Here is an 18,746-nt window from a genome sequence, read left to right on the forward strand (position 1 = left end):
TCCCACGGATCGGAGTAACATATTGGGTATATCCTCAATTGTGTACTCGATGCCTAGTGTGTACCCATGATATGCTCCCATGATATGCCCGCGGGTTGTTAACAACATCTCCCGTCGGCCGATAGGGAATGTCGTTAACGATGTCATGCTACAGAATGCAGCATGACGCGTCCCCCCTTCCCCGGCATCGGACCCGGCATTGGCAAGTGTGTATGCACTTGCCCACGCGGGTCACGTTGCCGGCGATATGTGTACCCAGCTTAACGGTCCAGGTTTAAGGATATCCATGCTTGTGCATAAATGGTATAATCAAACTGACTGAGGTACTACTTAAGTCACCTGTGCTTAAGTATGGATATCTTGAAAACCTGGACTGTTAATGTGCCTTGAGACCGAGTTTGGGAATCACTGCCTTAAGCTGTAACTCTTTACCTACATACTAATGTCCCCAAAACCAACCCTATACAGGTGGTTGGTAAAAATGAAGTAGCCACAATGAAAAGTAAATAAACTGATGTTAAGATCATATATAGATGCTGTCCTTGTCATAGTACTGTCCTAAGTAATTGCCTGTATATTAACCACACCCTTCCGTGAGAGGTTCCATACCAGATTCTCCACCTCTCCCCCCAAATTATACTATACTGTTTTCCTTTAAAGAAGTGTTTTTATTAAGTTGAACCCAGGCACCTACCACATTTACATATTAATCTGGATTCTGGATGGTCACAGCTCATTGCTTAGTTACACATTGATAATTTGACACTTTGTAGGGTGTTGAAATGTGACTCTGGAAGGGTTAATTACACACCCGCTGAATGGTCCCTGTTCTATAGGATGTTTAACTTCCCATAGTGCCTGGCTGTGACTTGGGAGACTGCTTCATTAGTATTGTAATGTAAATTTGCCAGGGAACTTTCACTTTACAAATGATACTCTCGTTGACTTTGTTTAACTTTCCGCTATGTTGTGTCCTCCTTTGGCCCAACACAGTGTGAATGAATTCAGATTAGAAAGGAGTTTGGCAGTTTCGGTTCAGATTTGTCTTGGAAATGTACTGTTTGCTGTCATGCTATGGGAACAAGTCCATCCCAGAAAGTATGTGTCCTGGTGCGAGTAACCGGGATAGGCGTGCGCTTGTCATCACATTAAAGGATCGGTGTTGCATGACAACACTGCTCTTTCTACCAGATCTGACATTTCCTCCATCAAAAATTAGATATGAAATCACAGAACAATGGATCTTTTTTAATGTTTCTAAATATTTATTTTGTTTTTATGTATTTTATTATATTTCCCTATAACAATAAACTTAACTTAAAACTCACATAAATGGATGACACGGCAGCTGTCCAAGGTGGTGGTGCTTTCACTGCTCATCTCACTCCCGACAGATTCATTTTCTTTGCAACATCAGGTTTATACAGGGCTCAAACTGTGCCTATATTTAGAGCAAGGCGCAGTGGTTCAAACCATGCTCTTTATCTTTCGAATGCAAGAAAATCAGTGTTAGGCATCCTATGGCGTTCCAGCCTTTGTGGAACTTCTGGATGGCATGGCATAATGGGATGTGTAGTTACACAACAGCTGGAGAGCCAGGGGTAGTCTACCGCTGATGTAATATGTGCATAAGTTCTTTGGCGTCGAGTTCTCAGTAGATTTACTAGGTACGCCTGTAGAGTTAGCAGTATGCCCTTGAAGGGCAATACGGGCACAGAGGGAACATCAATCGCACCAGCTAACAGGGATTTACTGAGGACAGTCAGGAGAGAGAGGAGATGTGGGGACTGGGATTACAAAATTCTACTGGACTGGATAATGGCCTGAGTTCATTCTCCTAGACCAGGGGTCTTCAACCCGTGGAGCTGTTCCCCGTGGCCCGCCGATGGTGTGCAGGCACGCCCTAATGTCACCCCCTCCAGGTCAGTTTCAGTTAGTGTAGTGTGTAACGCAGTGAGTCAGACAGACTCTCATTGGCTGCTGCACCCAGGGCCGGAACCGGGCTGGAGCTCACTCATGAGCTCCACCTTCCTGCTCCCGCAGTGGGTGAAGGGAGAGACGTCATGACGTCTCTCCCATCGTGCCATGCAGGACAGGAGGACGGAGGAGCAGGAGCGGGGATTCAGGTAAGTTTTTTTTTTTTTTTACTGTGTGTGTGTGTCATTGTCCTATATATGTAAGGGGTGCGGGCACTGGCACTGCATAGGGGGGGCACTGCATAGGGGTGACTACTACCGGGGGCACTGTATACGGGGGGACCACTACTGGGGGCACTGTATAGAGGGGACTACTACTGGGGGCACTGTATAAGGGGCACTACTGGGGCACTGCATAGGGGGGACTACTACTGGGGCACTGCATAGGGGGGACTACTACTGGGGGCACTGCATAGGGGGGACTACTACTGGGGGCACTGTATACGGGGGGACCACTACTGGGGGCACTGTATAGGGGGGACTACTACTGGGGGCACTGTATAAGGGGCTCTGCATAGGGGGACCACTACTGGGGGCACTGCATTGGGGGACTACTACTGTGGGCACTGTATAAGGAGCACTGCATAGGGGGGATTACTACTGGGGGACCTGCATAATGGGGACCACTACTGAGACCACTGGATAGGGGAGACCACTACTTGGGGCACTGTATAAGGGGCACTACTGGGGCACTGCAGAAAGGGGCAGTTCTGGGACCTGAGGATTGTTTGAGGATGGGGCAACTATCTGACATAATTAATGGAGGATGAGGGACAGTCTTGAGGCATAATTATAATTGTGGAAGGAGGGGGGCCGTTCTGGGACCTAATTAAAATTGTATGAGGGGGCCAGTTATGGAGTATATAGGAAATGTTCCTGGACTGCACACCCTGAATATATATAATGGGAGGTGTTACCTGATGAGACTAATTGCAGGCACAGAAACAGACAAATCTCAGGTGCACAACTCCAAATTACTGATAATATATAAATGCAATAAAATGTTATTTATTTATTTATTATTTATATAGCGCACACATATTCCGCAGCGCTTTACAGAGAATAGTTGGCCTTTCACATCAGTCCCTGCCCCAGTGGAGCTTACAATCTATGTTCCCTATCACATGCTCACACACATACACACTAGGGTTAATTTTTTTAGGTTTTGGAGCCAATTAACCTACCAGTATATTTTTGGAGTGTGGGAGGAAACCGGAGTACCCGGAGGAAACCCACGCAAGCACAGGGAGAATATACAAACTCCACACAGTTAGGGCCGTGGTGGGAATCGAACCCACGACCTCCGTGCTGTGAGGCAGTAACGCTAACCATTACACCGTCTGTGCTGCCCTAAATGTTGCAATCAATAGAGGTTTTTAGCATAATCATGGCCAAAGTTATGGGCCCACCCACCATATCCAGGTAACCTTTGTAGGGTAGGTCCCTAACATACTAGGGTTCAACTCCAGAGCGCAGGACACAACCAAACTGGCCCAGCTAAGCCGCTGCAGGACACCGCCATAGAAAGAAAAGTGCAGTGTAAAAGAGATGGTTAAGAGCAGTCACAGCTGCACTTTTCTTGCTACGGCAGTGCCCTGGGGCGGCTTAGCTGGGCCAGTTTGGGGGTGTCCTGCGCTCTAGATTTGAACCCTAGTATGTTAGGGACCCATGATTTTACTAAAAACCTCTTTATTGATTGCAAAATTTTTATTGCATTTATATATTATCAGTAATTTGGAGTTGTGCACCTGAGATTTGTCTGTTTCTGGGGCAGTTATGGGCAGTTGTGTAAGGAGTTGGCAGAGTCTAAATGCCGCAGTATAGCTTAGTAGCCCTTGGGCTTCGTTTAATTATTTTTTGTTTCCCACACTGTCTTAAAGGTTGAAGACCCCTGCCCTAGACATTAATAAATGCTTCCATGTAATGTTTGGTACATGTAAGAGAACTATAATTATTGGTGTTTTCTATCATCAGATTACGTCATTTGCTGAACCTGAACGAGGACAGCCGTGTAATGCGTGTGGTGACCGCTGTCCAGGACTGGCCTTGCATCAGTGGAGGTAAGAGCAGTCATTTGTCTTATCGGAGAGATCCATTGAAATATTTTGGGTTACACTAGTATTCAATTGATTAGAAGATAACCTGCAAACATTTTTATAAATTTTTCTCATTGTTTTATGTTTGGGGGGGGATCTAAAATGAACAGCATTTATGTAATGGTAAGCGTTAATTGTTTGACCAAGAAATGCAACAATGTGTGAGCATTAGAGACCCACTTTATAAGGTTCACCTTGCGTGGTAGGTGGACATACATTTTTGGGCAAACATGTGCTAAGAACCTTCTTGTTTATACTCCATGTTAATTGTTAGAGTTTATTATAAATATTTTGATTGTCAGTACTCTTAGGGGTAAATTTACTAAAGTGATAGTTTTTAGAAGTGGAGATATTGCCCATAGCAACCAATCAGATTCTAGCTATTATCTACTAGAAGGTGCTTGTTAAATGTTAAGTAGAATTTGATTGGTTGCTATGGGCAACATCTCCACTTCTAAAAACTCTCACTTTAGTAAATTTACCCCTTAGTGCTTAGTGTTCACCTGCATTTTCTCTTTTTTTTTTCTGCATTGCACTACACGACTCAGCATGATAGCACCTCTTATTATGTATAAACTTAGGGTGTGTATTCCAACCCCCTCCCCCCATTTTTACAACATTGTAAACAAATGAACAGTAGCCCTGGCTGTTTGCCAAGTTCTAATGTCTTTTCAAATGGGTCGATACTTGTCTGCTGATCTCTCTCATTATCAATTGGGGGGGTGTCATTTCAATTGCAAACATTTTGGTGATTCCCTTTTACTGTTTGTAAACGGTCCTGGACATCAGAACCTAAGGGGGTAGCGAGTTTGTGTCTTGAAACTCGCAGACTTTGCAGTGAAGCGCGCTTCCAAGAATTCTCCAATCCAATTAAAAATGCCTATTCGCACTACTCGCAGCAGAGGGGTGCGAATTGACTGCCAGATGAGATTTGCGAGAAATGCATAAAAATGTGGGGAGACCCCCCAAAATGGATAATTTCGTTAGCAGGACCATATAAAAGGCTGTTTGTGGGCATTAGGAAGGTACTGTAGGTTTTTTAAATGGTGTGAAATGGCTGATTTGTGTTTTATGTTTTTTTTAAATGCAAGAAAATTATTAAAAACAAACTTTTTTCGTTTAATCTCAAACGAATTAAACAAAAATTGCAACAAAAAAGTAGGAAAAAGGGTGTTTTTGGGGTACTTTGAGGGCACCTTGAAAAATTTCATTTTTTTTAATAAAAACAATTATTTGGCAACTTAAAAATTATTGTAATTAAATTTGGGGTGCCTAAACTAACGAAAAAGTTGATTTGGGGATAATTCGAGGACATTTTCTTTTTTCCCCCCAAAAATGACATGTAATTATTGGACTAATTAAGCTAATCGGAAACTTCCAATTGCCTAAGTAGTCCAAGGGGTACAGCACATTGTCCCAACATTTTAACCTTAAAATAAAGATTTTCCTTTCCATCTCTCACCCTCAGGGAGGTGCGAGTGGAAAGTAGCGAATTCAGTCTGACTAATTCAGTGCAAGTTGCTAATTGCAAAATGAATTCGCTGTGCAGATTCGAAGTGAAAATAGCAACTCGCACCTCGCAATTCGGACCTAATAGGATTGATCCCTATTCTGATTCTGGGCCTGATTTAGAGGTGGACGCAGTTGTGGCATCGGACGCATGGTACCGATGGGGGACGCTGAGCGAATTCAGTAGCAGAGAGAAGCAATGTCATGGGAGGTAACAGAGGTGGATAGTCAGACGCGGGTGTGCCGATTTTTCCGCAGTCGTACTGATTTCATCACCCCTGTTTAGAAAGTCTTACTTCACCTCCTTTGGGATACTGCTACCGATGTGTGTCCGATGGTACAGATGCCGCAACCTTTTCCACAAAGCAGCGGATTAGCATGTTTGTATGAATTCCATTCGCCCTGTGGCATTAGCATAAAGCTGCAGTAAAAAGTCGCACTGGCATTAATGTACACCTCTGAATCAGGCTGTCTGAGTGCTAGCAAGGCAATAAAATAATGACTTGTATTGTCATTTGTTATTCATCGAATATGTAACAATTTGCCAGAATGTGAATATCAGTCACAATACGGGTATCGGGCCAGAACAGTGTAAGAACGCCTGTCTAAGGTGATGTGTAGTTTTTTTTTTCCAAGTTTAGAAATTGTTTGATACATTGTACAGTTCATGTAAAGAGTCTACTATAACTGCAATCGGGGTAGAACTTACTTTCGGTATTGGCAAACTGCACAGTACTTGGAATCAATGTATAAATAAATTGAAGTGACTGTATAATTAATTTGTCCTGTGTTAGGTGTACAGTGTTCTATGTCAGGAACAGTCTGTAGATGAAGCATAGCTGCTTTTTTTTACTCTATTATATGAATACAAAATTATAGGGTATGTAATATTCTCTGATGTATGTAAGTCTGTAGCAAAACACGTTGGGGGCGATTCAATTGTTTTTAAGGCGGCTATTTGTTTTGGGCACCCGACGGAGCAATTCATCTGTACGGGCGAGATAGGCGCCGGCATTTCAGCTTGCACTCTTAGGAGGGTGTGAGCAAAAATGTGCGATAACCCTGTAGCAGTTTGGGCGTCCTAACCAGGACTTTATACGGGTTTAGCCATTTTATGAGGCTAAACCCGGTCTAACTGTGCGTGAAGCGCTCAATAATTAATGGGCGCCCAGAACAATTGAATTGCAACACTGGGCGCCTATTAATTATTGCCACGGGTCCAGAAGTCAATTGAATAGCCCCCATTGTGAGAGAGTCAATATATAGTCATACTTACCGACTTGTAGATCTCCTTTTCCGGGAGCAGCCTGGATAGCTGCTCCTGCAGGCTGGTTCGTGGGCGGGGCCGGGCTGGTGATGTAATTAGGCCCCGTCTCTTTCCCCGAAAAGTCCCGCAATTTGCGGGTCCATGAAGAGGGGTCCCAATGGAGCAATTCAATTGTTCCTCTGTACAGTCGAGAGAGCCACCGATGCCGACATTTCAGCTTGCACCCTTGGAGGGTGTGAGCAAAAATGTGCGATAAACCTGTGGTTAGGGTACCCCAAATAGCAGTTTGGGCGTCCTAACCAGGTTTAGCCATTTTATGAGGATAAACCCCGGTCTAATTGTGCGTGAAGCCCGCAGTAATTAATAGGCGACCAGAACAATTGAATTGCAACACTGGGCACCCATTATTAATTATTGCCATGGGTCCAGAAATCAATTGAATAGCCCCCATTGTGAGAGAGTCAATATATAGTCATACTTACCGACTTGTAGATCTTCTTTTCCGGGAGCAGCCTGGATACCGTGCTTCCCCGATAATAAGACACTGTCTTATTTTTTTTTTTGGTCAAAAAAACTCCATAGAGCTTATTTTTCGGGGTAGGGCTTATTTTAATTAACATTGACAGCATCATGCCCTCAGTCCTGCTTTTATCCCCATCATGGCCTCAGTCCTGCTTTTATCCCCATCATGGCCTCAGTCCTGCTTTTATCCCCATCATGCCCTCAGTCCTGCTTTTATCCCCGTCATGGCCCTCAGTCCTGCTTTTATCCCCATCATGCCCTCAGTCCTGCTTTTATCCCCATCATGCCCTCAGTCCTGCTTTTATCCCCATCATGCCCTCAGTCCTGCTTTTATCCCCATCATGGCCTCAGTCCTGCTCTTATCCCCATCATGGCCTCAGTCCTGCTCTTATCCCCATCATGCCCTCAGTCCTGCTTTTATCCCCATCATGCCCTCAGTCCTGCTTTTATCCCCATCATGCCCTCAGTCCTGCTTTTATCCCCATCATGCCCTCAGTCCTGCTTTTATCCCCATCATGGCCTCAGTCCTGCTCTTATCCCCATCATGCCCTCAGTCCTGCTCTTATCCCCATCATGCCCTCAGTCCTGCTTTTATCCCGATCATGCCCTCAGTCCTGCTTTTATCCCGATCATGCCCTCAGTCCTGCTTTACAATTCTTTACTTACCTTTATTTTTTTTTACTCTTTTTCTCTACTCTCCTCCGCGGCGCTGCTGTAAATGACGCTGCCACGCACGCCAGCTGCAGCTGTGGTTGGATGTCACTGTTAAATCTTTACCAGCGGCATCCATTTCATGCGGGGGCGGAGCTGGGGGCATTGTAGTGTAGCGCAGGGACCGTTTTTCAAAAGTAAGGGTAGGGCTTATTTTCGGGGTAGGTCTTATTATCGGGGAAACACGGTAGCTGCTCCTGCAGACTGGTTCGTAGGCTGTGCCGGGCTGGTGATGTAATTAGGTCCCATCCCTTTGCCCAAAAAGTCCCGCAATTTGCGGGTCCGTGAAGAGGGGACGGGGTTAAATGACGCAAATCACGTCATTTAGCCCCCGCCCTCACATCGCGGACCTGCAAATTTCCCATTAAGGTGCATATTCAATTGCCGGTGAAAAGTTTTCGCATTGGTGCACTTTCTGCCGTCATAGCTGGTTTTGCCTCCGGAAAAATATTGCGCTCGTCCCCGCTTTTCGCCTTGCTCAATTGCAAAGGACGTGAAAACGGGACCGGCTAAACTGAAATAGGCAAAAAGTGCTGTCAGATTTGGGGAAATCAGCCTGACACCCCCCAAAAGATGCACTGACATGGGGGATCACTATGGATACCCCCGAATATCCCTGCTGAAGGTATTTGGGGTACTTGAATGGTCTCAATAGGTGGCATTCAGTGTCTGTGCATAAGTACATGAAAATGGGGGCTAGAATATTTTAAAGTTGCTAAAGTGAAGTTTTAAAAATCGCTAAAAATCCACCTGCCGCAAGCACAAACACCTGGGGCAGACGTGGGGACCCCCCTTAAGTTTATTTAGCTACTTTTTAACTTTGTACCCCACCTTTTTTTTTTCCCCCCCAAAACTAAAGTACTTTTTTGGGGTGATCTGCAGTATTATTTCAACTTTTTTTATGCAGCTTACCTTTGGGGGACTGATCAAAGGCTGCAAGGGTGTCCCCGCAACCTTGCACCCCAAACCTGCACTTTTTTCACCTCCATTCAGAGGTGAATCTTTTTCGCCTATCTGAATGCATTGGATTTCCGCTTACGCGAAAAGTCTTTGCAATTGAATCGGGCGGAAAGTCTCCACCTGGCAAAATGACGTCATCGGCAAAACTTTTCCGCCGATCACGGCTTTTCGCCTGCAATTGAATACGGCCCTAAATGTCCCCATCTTGCCCGCTTCACTAGGAAGTGGGCAGAATGCGGGAGATCTGCCTACACTTCCCGTTGTGTGCGGGGGGTTACCCGAAAAATCGGGAGCGTCCCGCGATCTCCGGGAGTGTAGGAAAGCATGTATATAGTCAATATTGCATGTGCACATTAACTGCAGGTAAGTGCAAGCCCCACTACTAAATCCCAACAACCGGCTCACCGAACGAAGGTAAGCCGGGCGTCTTAGCGTGTAGCCACGGGGGGTGAGGGATAGCTCTAGGGCCCTCTGGGGGGACTTGGGGTTAGGCTCCCCCCCCGGGAGGGTTAGGGTAGGGAAAGGGGGGGTTAGGGTTAGGCACCACTAGGGGGGGGTTAGGGTTAGGTGTCTCTCTCCCACCCCCCACCCCCCCGAGAGGTTAAGGATGCGGGGAAGGGGGGTTAGGTTTAGGCACTAACGAGTGGAGGTTAGGAACTAAGGGGAGGAGGTTAGGGGGGGGGAGAGGGGAGGGTTAGACTACTTACCTGATGCTGTCGGGATTCTGACCCGTCGGGCTGCCGCTTTCGGTATATGATCCGCCGGCATTACATACCGATTCCACGAATACTAGTCACGAGAGTACCAGGTGAGGCAGCCATGTTAGGCGGACTACATAGGTTACATTATGTGAGATAAGCAATAAATGGAAGTAAGACATATATGGGTGCATGTATAGTGCATGAATAGTTCCTAGTGTTGTTCATCCTGCCCATGAATGTACCAGCAGAGGCAGCCACCTGAGGCAATCAGCATATAGCAGGAATAAGAACATGGTAACAACAGATTAATAACAAAGGTGACATAATATAAAATGGGTGTAGACAAATAGTGTTATGCAATGATGGGTGGAATTACCAGGGGGAGTTGCAGGAGGGTGGAGTAGTAGCATTGCTGAGGTGCAGTGTATGATATTGGTTACTGATACTAGGGGGTAAATCGATCAACACATCGATGTTGTGTTTCAGGGGCTAAATCACACACTTACACACTTATGTACATAAAAAAAAAAAATCATCTGTTAGTAAATTTGGGATTTAGCCCCTGACAAACAACAACGATGTAGATCGATTTTAGAAAGATGTTTGATTGATTAAAATTGACCTTAAGTGTATTTACCCCAGGTTTTAAGCTCTCCCTCCAATACCCGCCATTTGGCTTATGGGCCTGATTCAGACCCACTTGCGAGCGGCTGTCCGCTCGCAAGTGGGTCGATGGTGCGCATGCGCGAGACGCGACGAGCGAAGGACTTTCCTTCGCTCGTTGTGTCTGATCAAAGGGGGTGTGCTGTCGATGTTGATTGACAGCACGCCCCCTTTGGTGGGCGTGCCGGGGGCGTGCGTGCCAGACGGAGGCGTTCCCAAGGGAACGCCTACCGTCAGAAGCCGGCCCCACTGACATCACTAGTGATGTCAGTGGGAGTGATTTTGGCTCTGATAGAGCCAAAATCACTCCTGGCCTTGCGGTTGAGAAACTCAACCGCAGGCTTCTGCTCGCACTGGCGATGGTCACGATGGTCAAGACCATCGCGACCATCATCCTGCACGCTCGTATAGGCTGTGGGTGGTGACCCACAGCTATACGAGCTTCCAGGATGACGCTCCATAGTTATGGAGGTGGGCCCTGATTCAGAGCGAGCGCTCTGGTCAGAGCGTCCGGCTCTGAATCAGGGCCCATGTTTTTATGTGCACTGGAAATAAAACATCCACCAGCTTCAATCATAGCTTCAATCATAGTTTAAGACTGAAGCTGCCGATTGTATATTTGGGAATAGGTTTTATAACCTGCTTTATATTGAGTTTTAGTTTTTTTTCACATTGGCCGGGTGAATAGGGAAAGACATTTTCACACTCTTTTATATACAGCAGATTTGCACTATTTACAGTCATTTTGCATTTAGGCTTAAGCTTAATGTTCCAAAGGTGACCTTTACCATAAGGAGTCTCACCCCTGCCTTACATAGAAGTCGGATGTCTCAAACCTGGAAATAATATACTAGCGGTCATAGGAGAGCCATAGTCACAGCTGATTACACTTTAATGGACATTTTGGAAACCTGATTGCTAAATGAATGGGAACACTGTGTAGGGTGAGGGGATTCTGAAGCTGTATAACCTATTTAATATTAAAGGTAAAGGAAGTGACTGTAATGGTGTACAGCCCACACACATCCATGTGATCATTTAAATGCTGTTCTTGCGAAAAATATAAGCACCTCTATTGTCATGAGGTACATCAAGTTTGCACCATCTCTGAATTACCTGGTGAATTTATATTTTTGGGTTTCAAGCATATTATGTGTCAGGTCGGACCCTTGGGGTTATATTTACTAAAGTACAGGTTTTTAGAAGTGGAGATGTTGCCCCTAGCAACCATTCAGATTCTAGCTATTATCTTCTAGAAGGTACTAGATAAATGTTAAGGAGAATTTGATTGGTTGCTATGGGCAACATCTACACTTCTAAAAAACCTTGGTGTTCAAGTAGACAGCACTGAACGGCTGGTTCTCCACCCAATCCGGGCATGTATACGGCCATATTGGACACCGATTGAGGATTGGAGTTGAAAACCAAAGGTAATACTATACTATGTATATCACAGGCAGCCTGTGTTTGACATAAGTAGTATAGTATTTCCTTTGATTTTATTTGTCAGCGGTAACTCCAATCGTTAAGTAGCCATCCTTGCACAGACGTCATGACGTTTCTCACCACACACACTGCAGGAGCCGGAGGTGGCAACGTTGCGGCAGCAGGTAACATGGGCATCCCGCTCTGTGCGATGGCACTGCCCTCCTTACGGCCCTGAATATTCCTGACCAAGATGTTAACACAAGGAGAGAGGGAACGGAGTTTGATTGCCAGTAATTCCTCCTCTGAAAAGAGAGCCTACAAGGCAGAGCCACGAGCTTGGGGGCAGATTCCTGTTTGCACCTGCTTCCATTGTTTGTACCTGCTTGTGTATATGTTTTGTTTGGAAGTACGGTTCCCAGATGGGAGAATAATATTTGTAGAGTTTGTGAGTCTAAGATTATGACTATTCAAATAGAGGGTCAATTTACTTTGCAAAGCGGAAAGAAATTAGCGTGCACTTGTCACCACGGGAAAACCAAACATATTCTGATTCAATAAAATACCTGTACTTCTTGTATGTTATATGTTGTAGAAATTCTACGTTTTCTTAGTCTTCTGCCTTTTCTAAATAATAGTTTTCCGTGATCTGCAGTTTCAGGAATTATTTAACCACCACTGATGGGCCAAATCCCCAGTTATAGGTCTTCATCTTTCCGATAAATATGTATGGTTCTGCCTAAAGCCCGGTAATACCTACCAGGCCAGCACTAAATATATATACTACTTGATTTGCATATGTTTGGGATGTGTATCGTCATCCTGTACGATTGAATCCATCACATATAAATAAAGTAGTAATAATAATGCTGTAACCATCACCTGCTTAATGGGGTAACAAACACCCTAGTGATATCTTTGGCTAAAGAATTTATTGACAAACCCATCAGAGTATTAACGCCATGGATGGCTTGCGATGCAAAATATGTTACAGTGTTGTGTCCATGCATATAAACTTCACAAAGCTCCAAATTAGCTGCAAAATAATACTTCATACTTGGTTTGGCTTTTACTTGAGAATAAAGGCTTCTTAATGATTCTTTGCAGTGTTCTTTGTGTGATTTTCAGGGAACACGTCATACAGTGTAGGCGGTATAGGTATGGTGTGATTAGATAATTCTATGCACATGAAAATGTTTTCCTCCTATAGTTCACATAAGGACTTGGGGAAAAAAAATAGTTTTCATAGATGACATTAGAAGAAGGCATCCATGAGCATTTGGTTGCTCTAACACATTCTAGACAGACATGAAGTCAACAAAAGCTTGTAATAAAATGTTGTTACCGGCCATAGTGGGATGGTCTTCCGGTGGTCACCTCTTAGTGCTGCATTTCGGGGACAGCTCGTCATCGGTGGCTATGTGCACTGTACTTTAGCATCGCCATATTTTTCAGCCCGCAAGACAAATATATAGATTTTCACCTTCCTCATATGTTAGCTCATACGACATACAGTAATGTGTAATTATGTTAGTAAGGACAGGACAGCCATGATGTGAGAATGGATGCAGCAGAAAGCCACAGACAAAGTTATATAATGGAAGGAGCTGGATCCTCCAGCAGCGCAGAGTAGATCAGGAGATGAGTGATGTGTCAGTGAGGACAGGGCAATGTGACAGGGGCAGTGCAGTGATGTGAGGATGGCGAATGAATGCAGCAGGAAGCCACAGACTGAGAGTTATATAGTGTAAGGAGCAGGGTCCCCAGCAGCACAGAGTATATCAGGAGATGAGTGATGTGTCAGCGAGGACAGGGTAACATGACAGGGGCAGTGCAAAGATGTAAGGAGGGCGAATGAATGCAGCAGGAAGCCACAGACTGAAAGTTATATAGTAGAAGGAGCTGAATCCTCCAGCAGCACAGAGTATATCAGATGATGAGTGATGTGTAGTGAGGACAGGGATGCGTGTGACACAGGGGCGTATTAAGAGAGGAGGGGGCCCTGTGTTCACTCACTGTCCGGGGCCCCCTCCCTCCACTAGAGTGTGCCCGGAGTCTACTGCGCATCGGAAATGGCACGGCAGCCATTTTCCCGGTGATTTCCTACTGCACATGCGCAAAACGCCTGGAAAACGGCCATGGCGTCGCCCATTTTCCGGGCGTTTTCTGTAGCGCTACTCCATGGGACATTGGAGAGGTAAGTATAAATAAAAAAGTATGGGTGCAGGGTGTGCGCACCCATTATAAATACGACCCTGGTGTGACAGTAGCTGTGTCATGGTGTGTAGCTAAAGATGCACCATTGTCTCTTAATGGGGAAGACAGGGTAACACTGAACAGTGTATTTTTCTCCATGGACTTAAGCTGCACCTTTTTCAGCAGTTGTCACAAAGCATTACTGTGATTAATATGACTGAGCAAGAATTAGAGGCAGGTAGGTGAGCACAGTCAGGTTACTGCCAAGGCTGCAGTTAGTGCCCTGCATGTATTTAATGCCACCTCACAACACTCCTATATTAGTTATATTCATATCAGAGGAATACAGATGTTACAGCATGTTCAAGTGGTAAAATACCAGTTCTTGCTGACTGGAGCGTTGTTCTTTGCTTCTGACTATGTAGAACATTTTGTGGATCATTAATTCATATTAAGGATAATGACGCCTTCAAGGCTGTAATGTAATTGCAGTCTGTAGCACACTGTATAGATAGGAACGCTCTCTGTCTTAGCACATAGACAAAGATTACAGCTTAATGGAAGAACTCTAATCACATCGGGAGATGTCCTAGGATTTCATCTGGATTTTTTTCAATGGTAGGAAACTTTGTCTGAGAGCTGGCCACACCTTTTCCTAAAACATCTTATTGTTGGTTTTAAAAGCTTGGTGCGCAGGGACCAACCCAGTGAGAGGCCGTGAGAGAGAGTTAAACATTTTTTTGGTTTAACAACAGTTAACCTGTCCAATCTATTGTGTGTTTGACTGATGAGGTCATAATTATATCAGTTATATGATAATAGTCTGGTAAGACAATTGTTTTATTTTCTTTGTTTCATAGGCACCCTGTGAACTTTTTGTAATTATTTATGTTTTTAAGGCCTAAGATCCGTGATATCCTTCTAAAGAACTATAGTTTATTGTGTCATAATCTAAGGCATTTAAAATGGAATAGAACCCACAAAATGAAAGCACTTCATATAAGAGGCATCTATCTAAACACATGAATGTAATAAATTATTTATATCTAGGCATTGTGTGTGTGTATATATATATATAACAAATCTTCTCACAACGAACGACTCTTCACACCATTCTGTTATGTCAGATGGCTTTTACTTATTCAAAAATGTTGTAACATCACATTTGTACATCTGCAGTGGCTCCCTCACACTATCTATGCCACACCAATCCTCTGTGTCGCCCGACTGATAGCCAGTGCCGGAAGCACCGCCCACTGGATCCTAGAATCCTTTATACCTTCATACATTAAACATCATACCCAGGTAGTGCGTGAAACCCTTCCTGTAATAATAAACAGGATTCTTAACCCTATCTGCCCCATTTCCTGGGAAATGAGTTCTGTACTGGACATCAGAACATGGCAAAGTACCATCTCAGTATATGTGTATATATATATATATATATATATATATATATATATATATATAGATAGATAGATAGATAGAGATATATATATATATATATATATATATATATATATATATATATATTCTACAGTCAGGTGCATAAATATTGGGACATTGACAGAATTTTCATATTTTGGCCTCTATTCACCACCACAATGGCTTTGAAATGAAACAAACAAGATGTGCTTTAACTGCAGACTTTCAGACTTAATTTGAGGGTAATTTGAACGGTGTAGGAATTACAACGGTTTCTATATGTACCTCCCACTTTTTAAGGGGCCAAAAGTAATGGGACTATCAACTCAAAAGCTATTTCATGGACAGGTGTGGGCTATTCCCTCGTTATATCATTATCAATTAAGCAGGTAAAAGATCTGGAGTTGATTCTAGGTGTGACATTTGCATTTGGAATCAGTTGCTGTCGACTCTCATTATGAGATCCGAAGAGCTGTCACTATCAGTGAAGCAAGCCATCATTAGGCTGAAAAATCAAAACAAACCCATCAGAGGGATAGCAAAAACATTAGGTGTGGCCAAATCAACTGTTTGGAACAGTCTTAAAAAGAAAGAACGCATCGGAGAGCTCAGCAACACCAAAAGACCCGGAAGACAACTGTGGTGGATGACAGAAGAATTATTTCCCTGGTGAAGAAAAACCTCATCACAACAGTTGGCCAAATCAAGAACACTCTCCAGGAGGTAGGTGTATATGTGTCAAAGTCAGCAATCAAGAGAAGACTTCACAAGAGTGAATATAGAGGGTTCACCACAAGATGTAAACCATTGGTGAGCCTCAAAAACAGGAAAACCAGATTAGAGTTTGCCAAACAACATCTAAAAAAGCCATTACAGTTCTGGAACAACATCCTATTGACAGATGAGACAAAGATCAACTTGTACCAGAGTGATGGGAAGAGAAGAGTATGGAGAAGGAAAGGAACTGCTCATGATCCAAAAAATACCACCTCATCAGTGAAGCATGGAGGTGGTAGTGTCATGGCGTGGGCATATATGGCTGCCAATGGAACTGGTTCCTTTGTAATTATTGATGATGTGACTGCTGACAAAAGCAGCAGAATGAATTCTGAAGTGTTTCGGGCAATATTATATGCTCATATTCAGTCAAATGCTTCAGAAGTCATTGGAAGGTGCTTCACAGTGCTGATGGACAATGACCCGAAGCATACTGCAAAAGCAACCAAAGAGTTTTTTAAGGCTAAAAAGTGGAATGTTATGCAATGGCCAAGTCAATCCCCTGACCTGAATCCGATTGAGCATGCATTTCACATGATGAAGACAAAACTGAAGGGAAAATGCCCCAAGAACAAGCAGGAACTGAAGACATTTGCAGTAGAGGGCTGGCACAGCATCACCAGGGATGAAACCCAGCGTCTGGTGAGGTCTATGCATTCCAGACTTCAGGCTATAATTGCCTGCAAAGGATTTGCAACAATGTATTAAAAAGTGAAAGTTATGGGGGGCATCCACTAGACTATTTTATCCCTGTCCAACCTCTTAACGATTTTCCCTTGAAGTTTCCCTTGAAATATGATCTTCCACTCTGAACAATTTGCAAAAGATCTAACAATAAACTATGTTGTTTTAATCTGTGATTGAGAGCTTTCAGCTATAGTGGGCAGACAGGGTTCATCGTTTGATCGTTCAGCGTGAATGATGTGTAAACGATGTGTAAGCAATCAAGTGAAATTGACCTTCATGTTCAGTCGATGGAGGAGACGATCAAACGACCAGCGGGAGCGCGCATCGTACTTCGTTAGAAACAATTACTGCACGATTTGCAAACGATGTTGAAACGATGTTTGAACGATTATCGAACAATTTTATCATTATCGTTCAATCGTTCAACTTTATCGTCTAGTGGATACCCCCCTTTAGATTTAGGATTGTTTAATTTGGCCCATTACTTTTGGCCCCTTAAAAAATGGGAGGCACATATAGAAACCGTTGTAATTCCTACACCATTCACCTGATTTGGATGTAATTACCCTCAAATTAAATCTGAAAGTCTGCAGTTAAACCACATCTTGTTTGTTTCATTTCAAAGCCATTGTGGTGGTGAATAGAGGCCAAAATATGAAAATTCTGTCAATGTCCCAATACTTATGCGTCTCTCTCTCTATAGCTTGAGAAAGGGCACACAGCTGCCCGACGTCACTCTTCATTGTATGGATTATTAATAAACATTCTGGTGTTTGAATCTATTCAGGAGTGTCGTTTTTCTGCAGTTATATTTTTGTATCCTGGCACCCTAATTTAAATGGTGGTCATTGGAGTGTCCATTTCTTTCAATATTATATTTTTGTATATGTGTGTGTGTGTATATATATATATATACTCTGTATATGTATATATGTACAAGTGTTTCCTCATACACCATTGCTGCAGTCATGCCAAACAGCTCCCTCGACGCTCCAGGTCCTGCGCGATTCTTGCACTGAGCTTGTTTTTTGGACTGGAAATGCCTCTTACTCGCATTGTGTTGTGCACAGGAGACTGCACTGATTCATTTTATATCCACCATTTGTACATCTGTGTGCAGCTCAGTCTACATCTGTATAGGAAGTGTTATGATGCGGTAGCCCGGCTTTTTTCCACGCCAACTTACTTTGTGCTTCATTTACTCATGTTCTCTGTAGGCTGATTTAATTCTATTTGTAGCTTTTAAAAATAACAGACTGGCAGCATTTCTGATTGGCTCCTGGCACATCCCCATGTATACATATAAAGGTTACGTCCTCTGCATTTTGCATTAAATTGTTTCTGTCACCTACTAACAACAAAGGCAACTAAATATGGATTAATTGGGGACTAGTGACATCACTGAGGCATGTGGTTCAAATTGGCTACCTTCACTATAAGCATGTCTAATTTAATAGGATGAGTTACCTGTCAGCAAGTACTCCTTTCAGCTCCAGTAACAGATTCGCTCTGTGTTATACTCCTGGGCACAGCAGTCGGTAAAAGGTTGAATTGTATCCACAGCTGAAACCTAATACAATGAATTGTCCGCCTCTGTGACCCTTTACTGGATTTTGCATCTAATCTGATCTGCATTACATTGAGTTTTGTGTTAACAAGCTAAAAGAGTTAAACCTGTCATGATGTTTAGCTATGCGAATAGCCATTACCCTGTATTTTGCATAATGTCCTGTTGACTGGGAGCCAGTAAAAGTGGTCTTTGCAGAGAATGGATAAGGGAATTTACAGCCTCTTCCTAATGCAATTGCGATGAATCCTCTAGACCATAAAA

The 18,746-nt window shown here is 43.7% G+C and overlaps 1 protein-coding gene across 1 annotated transcript in view; it reads left to right on the forward strand.

Moving 5' to 3' along the window:
• PRICKLE2 (prickle planar cell polarity protein 2) overlaps nt 1–18,746 on the forward strand; it is a 318,781-nt gene that overhangs the window by 10,602 nt on the left and 289,433 nt on the right. The window contains exon 2 of the mRNA XM_088473394.1: nt 3,951–4,036. Coding sequence (XP_088329520.1) covers nt 3,951–4,036 — 86 coding nt within the window. The remainder of the gene's footprint in view (nt 1–3,950; nt 4,037–18,746) is intronic.

The sequence above is a fragment of the Taudactylus pleione genome, unplaced genomic scaffold, assembly GCF_031769625.1.
Source record: "Taudactylus pleione unplaced genomic scaffold, aTauple2 ptg000135l, whole genome shotgun sequence".
Taxonomy (NCBI): Eukaryota; Metazoa; Chordata; class Amphibia; order Anura; family Myobatrachidae; genus Taudactylus; species Taudactylus pleione.